General features: G+C 38.5%; 3 protein-coding genes and 1 pseudogene across 4 annotated transcripts; 1 reads left to right on the plus strand and 3 right to left on the minus strand.

Moving 5' to 3' along the window:
• The first annotated feature begins 1,242 nt into the window (after window positions 1–1,242).
• Window positions 1,243–3,227, plus strand: LOC130704367 (uncharacterized). 2 transcript variants are annotated; one of them, XM_057525820.1, is made up of 8 exons: window positions 1,243–1,421; window positions 1,524–1,864; window positions 1,943–2,017; window positions 2,084–2,152; window positions 2,212–2,364; window positions 2,443–2,534; window positions 2,588–2,927; window positions 3,003–3,227. In XM_057525820.1, coding segments are annotated over exons 2-7 (666 nt in total). In that variant the 5' UTR covers window positions 1,243–1,421; window positions 1,524–1,588; the 3' UTR covers window positions 2,589–2,927; window positions 3,003–3,227. The 2 variants fall into 2 exon arrangements, with proteins under 2 accessions (XP_057381803.1, XP_057381800.1); XM_057525817.1 differs by having other exon boundaries at window positions 2,443–2,927.
• A 2,268-nt stretch (window positions 3,228–5,495) lies between these two features.
• Window positions 5,496–6,665, minus strand: LOC130704354 (uncharacterized; annotated as a pseudogene).
• Window positions 6,666–7,145: 480 nt separating this feature from the next.
• LOC130704353 (uncharacterized) lies at window positions 7,146–8,904 on the minus strand. Its single transcript, XM_057525804.1, has 2 exons — window positions 8,605–8,904; window positions 7,146–8,489 (listed from the first exon to the last, which is right to left on the minus strand). Exons 1-2 carry the CDS (start codon window positions 8,902–8,904, stop codon window positions 7,146–7,148), a joined length of 1,644 nt encoding a protein of 547 aa, XP_057381787.1.
• Window positions 8,905–9,569: 665 nt separating this feature from the next.
• On the minus strand, window positions 9,570–11,312 carry LOC130704351 (uncharacterized). The gene has a single exon (XM_057525803.1). The coding sequence runs from the start codon at window positions 11,310–11,312 to the stop codon at window positions 9,570–9,572; it is 1,743 nt and encodes a 580-aa protein (XP_057381786.1).
• Between the last annotated feature and the right edge of the window lie 441 nt (window positions 11,313–11,753).

An 11,753-nucleotide genomic window follows, 5' to 3' on the forward strand; every position in this document is an offset into this window, starting at 1 on the left:
AATAGGACTGACTTTTAAAAAGTTTTAGGACAGTCCTATTTCTCCATGGCATCAGTACTATTTCTCCTCGGCATCAGTCCTATTTCTCCTTTGAAATAGTTCTATTTCATTTAGCTTGTTCCAAAGGGAACGATGAGCCTCCATTCCGGTAGGCAATGTATTACGTAAGAGCGGCGGCTTATTATCCATTTCCCTTTTTAAAAAAGCGATGGTGTTAACTCATTAGATAAATGGTTCACAAAACTTTTTTTCTTATCCTATTTTAATTTAAATTACAGGAGAACATGAACTATATTGTATTTAATAGAGTTCATTAACAAACCACTATTAGACATACTACAGAAATATTTATTACTTATATCGCACATTATGTGGTCATAACTAACTTTTCCAATTGAACTAATGTTTTACTATTTCATACATCTTTCGTTATATACAGCTCTTACATATTCTGATTTTGCTCTAATAATATTTTATTAAATGAACTCTATTAGATTCAAAATAATTCATGTTCCCCAGCAATTAAAATTAAAATAGGATAAGAGATAAAACATTTGTGAACTATTTAAATAATGAGTAAACGCCATCGGTTTTTGAAAAAGAGAAATGGATATAAGCCGGCGCTTTCACGCAATATATTGCCTACCGGATTGGAGGCTCATCGTTCCCCTTGGAACAAGATAAATGAAATAGAACTATTTCTAAGGAAAAATAGGACTGATGCCGAGGAGAAATAGGACCGATGCCATGGAGAAATAGGACTGTCCTAAAAGTTTCTAAAAGTCAGTCCTATTTCTCCCAGTCCTATTTCTCCAGTCCTATTTCACCGCCAATCGTTGGTAATGGAGGCTTTGTTGGGAAATTCCTTGACATTGTTGCTAATTTCAAATGTAACACTAGAAAACAACTAAATATTAGTTGAAATTTAGAATGTTTGCAATGAAACTGTAAGGATGGATGACATGAGACGTTCTTTGTGTTATAATGGACACATATTCGCAAGCATTACCATGTATGTAAGACAGTTTTTTCTTTTTCTGGGTGTTCGGTTATAACTTATTAATATTTACCTGTACCAGTCACTTAATCCTCAGATAAGTTTAAATGAGCACAAGATCGGAAACTATTAGCTATTTGCAAAACAGGTAACTAAATACTCGTCGCTATGCCTGACGCTGTCACTCGATCACTTTCAGACTAACCTAGCTTCAGGCCACCACCGCTGCGTTTGTCTATACAAGTTTTAGCTGTTATTGTTTTATTGTGGAATGACCTAATCAGTCATCTCGCTAAACTATGAACTATTCTGTGGGAAAACAGTGTATCGAATACATACTTATTTGAGTGTTTACTGTAATGATGTTGCTTGCTTTAAAACAAAGAGTAATCTTAGAAGCAAAAGTAATGCTACAAATATTGGCGTAAATATAGCAAAATTACATTTTATATTTTTCTCATTTATTTAATTTTATTTTGGAATTTTGTTTATTGCTATTCATATATAAAAATGGCAACGGTTATAGAAACCTTTTTTGTTACACTGAATGTCCAAACAGAATACAAACACTAACCAGTTTTCATCACCAGCATGAGTGAATTCAACGTAGAGCTACAACCTGATGTGAATAAAATTTTAGTGGCTGGTGGATCCAAACTTAGAAAGAGTGATCATTCAGTAACTTCGAAACGCAAAAAAAAACTGGAAAACCATGCACTTACTATTCTAAAGCGATGGAAAACTGAAGGCATTCCGGACACTGCGTCACATACTGTATACGATCACAAGTGCCGTGTTGTGTTACGCAGTTTTGGAATACGTCACAGTGCCGGTCAGGCTTTGCCCAACAATACTGCAGTGCAAAGGGTATCACTACATTATACATACTTTTTAAAGAGGGATAATTATGAAAAAAGACGTATAATGTGCTATTTTGTTGTTAAGAATGTGCATTCAGGTCCTACTACAATCATTAATGAATCTGTACATCTAGTGTCAAATAGTAGTCCATCGAATGAGGTATGCAATTCATATATAAATCGAAATACAGCTATTGAAATAGCCTTACATACTTATCATTTTTAGAAATTCAACTCAAATTTACAAGAACAACAAGTAGTAAGAGAAAATGATGAATTATTTGTTGTTACAAAGGTAATATTTGCATTGTTAACGCACTAATTTATTCATTTCATACCTTGTTCTTTTCTTAGGACAGCTGTAAATCGAGTGACACTCTATATTTTATGAATGTTGCAAATGATCAGAATACTTCTTCTGTTGGGGAGTGTACATTAGAAGAAGAAAATGTTCGTGATATGTCTATTGATGAATACGCAAACACGGAAGCCACTTTTCATTCTATTGTAAGCAAATGTGATAAGGCTTCAATTACTTTAAAAGAAATACTACAGCATTGGGCGTGTTCTACTGGTTGTGAACAGGCGCACGTAACCTTGCTACTCAAACTATTGAAGCATTTCAGTCCGGAGGCAAATTATTCAAGTTTTCCTGCCACTTGCGCTACGCTTCTTTGGTATGACAAAGCAAATTATGTTAGTTACGGCATAAGTGATGATTGCTTCCTAGAAAGTGAAAGAGACACGACATACACAGAATTCATCGCTGATCACCAATCGCGTCAGCAGAACATCTTTCAACTGTTACTGATAACCAAATATCCAATAATGTTACATCGCAGCAGCAACAAGTGACAAGTCGGCAAGCTCAACCATCATTAGACAAGACAGAAAAAAGTTCATTCTTGTATAAACCCGCGGTGTTTCCTGATTGTGGTGGGAAATATGTGCATTTTGGTATGGAGGCGGGTGTAGCTGGAGATTCACCTGGCGTATACCATACATTCCTCTCTATTTATGAAGAAGACCCATTTATAAGAAGCATGCTACCATCATGCATTAAGTCAAAGGTTTTCACATTTATTGCATATACAGATTTAAATTGATGCTAAAACTAATTTTGGTTTATAAAATATTCGTTTTAGATTGAAAAGTTGGACTTAAATCAACGCTCCAAGGAGGCTATGGATAGGCTATCACAGCGAAAAGAAAAACTAAATGTTATTGATGATCAAAAGATATATTCGAACGAAGATAATATTCAGCCATCTCATCACACTGCTACAGAAGGTTACGAAAATTCGCCAACCTATTGCAAACTCCCTCACTTTGTTGTAGACGCCAATATAGAATAAAATTGGCTAACAATACGGAGATTGTACAATTTATCCCCGATTTTGTTCATGATACATTCTGTTGCAAAGACAAGCTCCCCTGATGCTGTAGTGAAAATCCTGTTGAATTCTAAGCCGTTTGTGGTTGGTATGTATAATGGCAGAACAAAATCCAACATTCGCCTGTTTCTTCGAAAAACCATCTCAGAACTGAAGCGTTTACATCCCAATAACAGAAAAAAAAAGCAAACTGCCGGAAGGCAATTTACAGTTGAACTTAGATGTGTCCGAACTGATGGACCAATGCGTTCATATTTGAAGAGAATAAAACGACACTCTGGATATTATGCCTGTGAACGGTGTGTGCAGAAAGGCTGTAGATTGAGGCATCAGAAAAAAAGTTCAACAATGGAAGAAAGAGCAAGAACGTCAGAAAAAAGAAAAGGTAGAAAAAATGTGGAAACTATTCAGATGAGAAAAGTTAATGCCCCATTACGGTATGATGAAGATTTTTTAACATATCACGTAAACAGTGATTGTGAAGATGATCACATTCCAAACATCGCTGATGTGAGTCCATTTCTTGAAATTGATTTCCCAATGGTAACTGGTTTCGTGATTGATAGCATGCCCACCTTGCTGGCTGGAAGTTTTTTGCGCCTTCTTGAAGGTATGGCTCACGTACCCAATGAGGGAAAGGTAAGTACATCGCTATTAGCTCGAATCGATTCAAGGCTTTTAATTTTTAATCTTGCAAACCCTTAGAGTTTGACCGTTTTGTTCGGTCTTTCACTGGCAGCGTTTCAAAATGTAAACACCACGAGTTAAGACAAATATTGTATTATTTGTTGTTCCCCGTTTTCCATGGAATATTAAAGGAGAGCTTCTTTAAACACGCAATGCTTTTGCAAAAAGAAATGTTGTTGTTTGATGGGTACAATCCAAACCCTGTCCCTCAAGAAGATATTGTCATGTCATCCACTATTTTCAAGAAATATGCAACAGGTCACCACAAAATATTTAACCTTCCTGTTAGATTTTCAACACACGAAACAATTCACTTTCCAGAAAATGCTCAAAATTACAGTTGTGGAGTTGAATGCCTATCTGCTTTTGCTTTCGAAAAAGTCAATCGTGTATCTCGTGACATTTTGCGATCCGGATACTTACCAATCGAACAGATTGGCGGAGAAAAAGGCCCAGACGAAAAAGGCCCAGACGAAAAAGGCCCAACAAAAAGGCCATACGAAAAAGGCCCACACGAAAAAGGCCCACTTTTTTCCAAATTGAAAAATGGGCCTTTTTCCCCGCTTAATTTCTATGTTCCAACATACTTTAATTTGTTTCCAAAACGTATTCCCCACCTCCTATTCCGTGGAAGTTGAAATGTACAAAGGTTGCTGAAACCGTGACCTTCTATAACGTTTGCCGATATGAAACAAAGTTAGCGTATGTACGCTAGTTAATCTTTGATTATTTATTCGGTAGCAATCTTATTTCGGATGATGTTAGTATTTATCTATTGCTCATATCCGGTTAAATAAAGTTCACTTTTCACAATTTTTGTTTATTGAACTACTTTAGCTTCTTTAAATATAATATGAGAAATATATGTTTTTCGGACTTAGCCTTGTTCTGTCCACCCTCTTTGATCATGCTCCCCCCCAACCATTAGTCCATCTCCCTTATAACTTCCCTTTGTCGATACTTATGCCATAGGTAAAGATCACTGATTTGTTGTGAATACGGAAACTGAATGAGTTCCGCGTGGCTTTGTGGTTGCTGGGAACAAAGATATGTTAATACGAAGACTAGTTTATTATTATTAACATTTGATAAATAATTTTTATAGGAACAACATTACAAACTTAAACTATCGTTTGAGATAAGGACAAATAAAAACTATTATAATTCAATATTGATTCTCATACCATTTATTTCCTTATCACATTTTCAATTCTTTTCACGATTACAAAGAGCCCAATAAATATATTAAAATCATAACCTACTGCTATAATTATGCCAAGCGGTTACTGCTGACTGTTATCTTGGAGCGCTTTTCAGCAAAGCAATAAATAGTTCGAGCAAAACTGGAATATTCAATTTGCGTAGGAACGTCTATGAGCCACAGTTTTCTACCATGAAGGACTTTGTTTTGTGAGACTGTTATTAGTGAAGACGCTAAACCTTATAAAATGAAATCTAAGATTTTTTTTGTTAAAATTTTCCAAGATCATGGAAGGCATGCCAGTGTATTTTTTTTTAAACTATAACGACATGGCTTGCACATGAAAGAACACGAGTTTAGCTCATCCATGAGTTAGTATCAGTATTTAATATGATAAATTTTCCTTTTTTTAATTTGGTTTAATCACTTTATATTCTTCCTTTTCAGTTTCCTTTTTCTTAATGTTGGCTTTTCTCTTTATCTGTTGTTATTCCTTTCTCTTTTCCTTTTCTTCGATGCGTTCAGCCCAATTTTTTTTTACTTTCTGATTTGATTTATCTCGTTTCTTAATATATTTGTCAAGCAATTCCACAGTCTTCTACCTATTGCAATACAGAAAAATTAAAAGTTTTTAACATCTTACAAATGTGTTTGTCAAATTGATAGTTTACCTGCAAACCTTCAGCTATTTCAAGAGCACCATTTCATGCCAGTTTCTCTTCAATGCTTCTTGCATTCTCAAATTCAACTGGGCCTACCAAGATTTTCACGTTTGGTTTAAGTTTTTTTTCCATTTTAATCATTGACACTTATTGATCTAAAGTGGTCTTTTTCAGAATGTGTGAGGGATTAAAAAATTCCATAAAACCAAATTTGCTGATAACTAGGCAGCCTTCACGGTTGAAAATTGGTGTTGGCATTGTACTTGCTACTCTTGGTTCAGGAATTTCTGTTGCGACAAACTCTGAAAGACCAAAGGTTGATAACACTGATTTTGCCTTGGTGGCTCGTGCAAGTTTGGCAATTCAGGACCTCTTCTTCTTATTTTTCCTTTTTAATTTCTTCTTCATTTCATCTAACTTTGATTTGGTTTTTGTCTTCTTATCAGATAAATCCAGCTTTTTCCTTAAAATCAATGGAGTAAACTGGCCGTTTTACTCAAATGTATAGGTTAACACATACCTGTGAAGTGTGAGAGTTTAGCTGTTGGACGTTCTTCCATTTCTTCAGGATTGTAAGCACGGTTCCTGGTTCCAATTTTTTTGGAAAGAACTATTGTGGTCAACACCAGCCTTATTACTATGGAGATCTTGAATTGTAGAAACACTTTGAGTTGGAATATTGGTCAATGAGCTAGAAATGAAAACGTCTTCCGAAGAGAGTTGCTATTTAAGAGCGCCGACGTCAACGCGCCCTCGCTTTTTATCAGGCTCTTCATTTTTTGGGTCCAATTCCTAAAAAACTTGTTTAGACGACACTTTCAAGTTTTCCGTTTTTCCATTTACAAAACGTGCCTCTAATATCATAATCTTTAAACTTCATTATTATTTACCTTGGTCTCTCAACATTATCATGGATCAATCCATAAATCACACTATACGAACCTAGCTTATTGTTATTTTCTTTAGAGAACAACACTAGTAACGTTGGGCCCGTCCAGGGCCGGAGAATAGGTGGCGCTAGCGCATTTTTTTTTGTTACATGTTAAGAAGACGGAAGGTACTGGCGCGACATATGTCTGATGTATTTTTTATAATTCAGCTTCGCACCAATATATTGCGGTTCAGAGCCTTGTCTAATAGGATAATCAGGCTCGAGGGCTAATGCTATGAATGGTTATTTTATATTTCTCATCGGTTTATGTAATAATAATAAGTATTTTCACGGTTGAGCGCCGTCGGGAACTTCCCCCTAGGCCATGCCCGGGCTCCTTTTTGATCCGTAAACTGAGGCGAAAGTTAGTTCCTCTTTTTAAATCATGAAGATAAAATTATCTGATGATAACTTTACGAAAGAGCTTCTTTGAACACGATGTTTTGTGTAAAAACTCTTTCGTCTTTCAGCATTTTCCCTTGCTTTGGTCCTACCATCCATAGGACCTTTACTCCTGGGCGAGAAGTAGCGCGGGAAAATCCAACATATAATTGTCCGTGGCTGAAGACAGGTTCAGGAAGATGGATACCAACCTTATCGAACGTCTGTCCTTGTGACTTGTTGATGGTAATTGCGAAAGCCAAAAGGACCGGAAATTGGTTCCTGATTAGCTTGAAGCGAAGATCACAATCACTCGGTGACATATTCATTCGTGGGATGAAGACATTGTGGCCCTTATTTTTCCCAGCTGCTATTGTTGCATGAATGAGGTTGTCCGTAAGAGTTTTGATGATCAAGCGTGTTCCATTGCAGAGCCCTTGACGCGAGTCGATGTTCTTAAGAAGGATGATGATGGCACCCACTTTCAGTTCCAAAATGTGCGGTGGTATACCAGACACCTTTAAGGTGTCAAGAAACTCTGTCGGGAAGTTTGCAATTTCTTCTGGGTCTTCCGATTCAATCGAGTTCATGCTGGCATATCTCCGTCGCTGGCCTGGCATCTGTCTGATGATGTAATTGTTGATTTTCAAGCAGTCATCATTTTTTGGGCACAAAATAGCGCGAGTGGTAATTTGCTCTTCTACTTCCGGAAGTAATAGATTTTCGGGATCACCAAAAACATGATTAACCAGTGACTCTTCTGTATGGCCATCAAGAAGGAAGTCCTGTGGTATCTCTATCGCATCCGGTCCCAGACTTGCCGTTCTTGAATGAGTTGAATTTCCAAGATGAATGAGCCAATTGGCGAACTCGACACTGTCGGCCGCGGTTCGCATATTTCGACTCAAACGAAGCTTTAAAATGTCACTCCAAGTCCTGCTGCTTTTAGTGGTCAATTCAACAATTTTCACCCTGTTACCGTGTTTAATGACAGGAAGGCACTGACGAAAATCTCCTCCCAACAACAGCACCTTACCACCAAAAGCGACTGAACTTTTCGTGACCTTTCGGAAAAGTTTATCGATGGCGTCTAACGCATGCACGGTCATCATAGTGACCTCGCCAATGATGATAAGGCTGGCTTTCCTGATGTTGTGTGCTTCAACATGGTGCTCTTCTTTTTTTGACGTTGTTGTTTCCGTAATTGGAGGATAGATTTTGAATCGAGAATGGTAAGTACTTCCATTACTCAATAAAATCGAAGCGATTCTAGTAGAAGCGACAGCAATCACTGATTTTCCTTGTCCTTCAAGCACATTAATGAGCGTGTTGTAGAGGAAAGTTTTTCCAGTTCCACCAGGTCCATCCAAAAAAAACTGATTGTTCACAGATGAATGACCATGATCATTCACTGACGTCGGAAATCGCTTGCTGTTCCGTGTTCAGCTGGGCAACCATTATTTCTCCTCTTCTTATCTTCTGAGCACGCACTTCATCCGAGCCTTCATCTTCTTCCTCTTCAATCAGCCGATGGATCATTTGAAAATCAGGGACTGCCAATTGGAATTCTTCAAGATTGTGACCACTATGCCTTAACATATCTTGAATACATTTGAGCGCAAGGTTTTTCGTAATTTCATCTTCATGGCCTCGTCTTGTGAAGTCTTCCATGAGATGTTGCAGGTTGTTGTTGAACAGTAATTGAGCGTTGTTTGGGGAGCAATGAACGCAAATGTTTACAAACAATTGCCTTAATTGGATGGGCATTTGAAATTCAACTGCTTCCGCCATTACTCGTTCCCAAACGCTATCATCAGCCAGCAGGTTTCTTGTTATAGCAGCTTCTTTGAATGTTGGATGCAGAATCCCGTCGACCGTCCTCAAAAAGTCGAAGCTGGTTGCACCAGGGACGTTGATAAGAAGCAAACGAAGACTGTGCCTTTAGACTTGCTTGACGGAAACAGAATAAATGCGTCCAATAACGTTGATCCTCTTTTTTCTCGGTTTCCATTTCCTTGCGGTCTTGTCAAACCAAAAATGATGAGGAATTTCGCGATAGAAGTAAGATCTAGCTGGCGGATGAGTAGAATTTAATTTGAACCAAGCCGTCAATGTAGTTAATTGTGAGGCAGAATTGATCACAGCCTGCTCTTCCATTCCCGGATGAAAAAAACCCGATTGTTCTTGAGGAAGATGAATAGCAAGACGAATAACAGCGTGTGAACGGTAAGAAAGCGGATACTTAAAAATCCTCCAAGTGGCTTCAGGGGCACTGACATATCTTGTGTCCAAGAACGTTGTTATTTCATCCCATACAATACGGTCTTGACCTTCTTGATTCTCTCCTCTGCTTAACTGTATATTTGCGCAATCATGTCCTTTGTATATGTACTTGAAAATATACTTTATGCTGGTTATGGAAGCGCAAAACTCCAGATTAATGTGCGAATTGAATTTTAGTGAAGGTAAGGGTTGTAGGGGACGACCCAGCTGTTGCCCACTCGGTGACTGCTGCTGTTGTTGTTGAGCGAGTAGCTACGACCGTTATTTCTCCTTCGATAAGTGGGATATCCATTTCCGTTGATGATCGTTTCTTCCGCAAATGGTTTTGGAAGCGATTTTGTGCATATATCACCATCCATGCAAGGAGAATTGCGATTAATTTCCTTTCCGCATGGGCCGTGAATCATGTTGCTCATTACAATCTTGTGAAGTATCGGGTTCACTTCTGGATCCGGAATTTCAGCACATATCGTTTTGTCTATATCTTCTTCAGTTGTTGGAACGTCATTCTCATCTATCCACATCAGTAGATGGGCATGTGGAAGACCACGCTTCTGGAATTCGATGACATGAATCCTCGCAACAATAATCCCCAAAATTTGACGTTCTTGAATATCCTTTATTAATTCTTTCAGTTTAAGATGATAGACTCTTGAAACAATATCAGGCCTATTCGATGGAATTTGGTAAGCTTCAATATTTTCTGTGATCTCTGGCCATTTCGGGTTGCAGGTAAAAGTAAGGAAAAAGGTGGGCTTTCCAAATTTTCCACAAATAGCCATCGCGTCTTGGTACCCCTGCTTCATGGCCCTTGGACTTCCAAGGAAAGATGATGGTAAGATGACCGAAGTCCCGACAGTCATGTTCTCTCTTTCCGCTCGAGTATTCAAATAATCCGTAAGTCCATTGTACTGCGCGACGTGTAGATCTGCCTGATGTGTCTGAAGATACTTCACTCGGTTAGCTTCAACTTTAACGTACGAATCAACTATCCACTGCTGAGTGAGTGGACCGCCGTATAAGGATGCGTTGAAGTATCCACGAATGGACATTCTGCTGCTATAGAATTCGCATTGTGTGATTCTTGACCGATGACCAACTCTTCTCACTACAGGTGCATCAGGGTCTATATCAAGGGCATCTTCCGGTTCCAGTTCCGGTTCTACAACGTCTGGTACAGGATTATCTGGAGTATCACATAGAACTTGAGCTTCACAGTCCATCATATCATCTTCTTGTGAGCAATTGCTTTCATTATTTTGGTAGTTATCTGAAATAGCTGGATTGGTGTGAATCATGTTCTGATCCCAGCCATTGTCTCCATTAGGAAAGAGTAATGGATATGTCATGGGATCGCACATTGGTTTTTGAGTGTCGATTAGAATGAATCGATTTCCTCTTCGTGGAATTAAGAGATGGCCGCGTATATCCCTATTTTCGGGTGGAGCACCATCAATGCTTTTGAAAACCACTGCTATTTCTTCTCCTGTGGGGCTGTTGTAACGCCTCTCATCCTGTGTCCGACGGTCATTACGGATAATCATTCCAATTTCCATGGGTCTTCTACCCTCCATTTCGGCAAGAAGATCCTCCTCGGCTGCCATTTGACTCATATTCTTATACATGGCAGCATAGGGATTACATTGACGAAGAAGAGAATCCAATTGTTCCATCAGAAAACGGTCACAGCGAACGTTGGCAGGATTACTGGCCCGAAATTCGTTTGCCTGAGAAGAATCAATGAAATACAGTTGGGCGTATTTTGGAGCATTGTCTTCGTGTTGGTATCCAATAGCTGTTGTATTGTGATATATCTGCCCGTGGATTCGAAAGCAATAGGGGCCGCGACCTGGTGGACTGTCGATTTGTGCTCCCATGGATGCGAAGGCAAGAGCGTTGTTGTAATTTCTTATCATTTTCAAGAAATGAGGAGATTTTGGATGACTGTCGGTGAAGAGATGGTATAGCAATTCAGGGCATTCTCTAGATGGAGGAAGAATGACTTTCCCTCTTGAACAACAAATGTGGAACTTTCGATCAGACGTTTTCTCCCCCTAGCTCCCCCTAGCTTCAGGACGCCTCCACTTGAGGGCAGTATAAGCAGATGGAAACCATGAGCAATAACAAAGTTATGGCAATCCGTTTAACACACAAAAAAAAAAAAAATTTCGCAAAAAAAAAAAAAAAATCACACTTTTTTCTTGTTTTCCGACACGTAGCCATCTACCGCTCAGACTCGTTATTACTGGCGTAGGCAATTTCAGTCCATTGGATGCCATTCACAGTTAGTTCAGTAGCGTCGATGGAGAATAACGCGTGGCTGGAGGAACAATTGAAAAATGGATAAGATAATACAA

This window comes from Daphnia carinata, chromosome 9 (assembly GCF_022539665.2).
Source record: "Daphnia carinata strain CSIRO-1 chromosome 9, CSIRO_AGI_Dcar_HiC_V3, whole genome shotgun sequence".
Classification (NCBI taxonomy): Eukaryota; Metazoa; Arthropoda; class Branchiopoda; order Diplostraca; family Daphniidae; genus Daphnia; species Daphnia carinata.

Excerpts from the sequence above, each read along its gene's own strand:
- LOC130704367 (XM_057525817.1), top strand. The coding sequence starts at position 1,589 with ATGAGTGAATTCAACGTAGAGCTACAACCTGATGTGAATAAAATTTTA. Across the intron at positions 2,153-2,211 it reads AATTATTTGTTGTTACAAAG|GACAGCTGTAAATCGAGTGA; the intron begins GTAATATTTGCA and ends TTCTTTTCTTAG. Across the intron at positions 2,365-2,442 it reads AAGCCACTTTTCATTCTATT|GCGCACGTAACCTTGCTACT; the intron begins GTAAGCAAATGT and ends GGTTGTGAACAG.
- LOC130704353 (XM_057525804.1), bottom strand. The coding sequence starts at position 8,904 with ATGGCGGAAGCAGTTGAATTTCAAATGCCCATCCAATTAAGGCAATTG. Across the intron at positions 8,490-8,604 it reads AAGATGAAGGCTCGGATGAA|TTTTTTTTGGATGGACCTGG; the intron begins GTGCGTGCTCAG and ends GTGAACAATCAG.
- LOC130704351 (XM_057525803.1), bottom strand. The coding sequence starts at position 11,312 with ATGATAAGAAATTACAACAACGCTCTTGCCTTCGCATCCATGGGAGCA.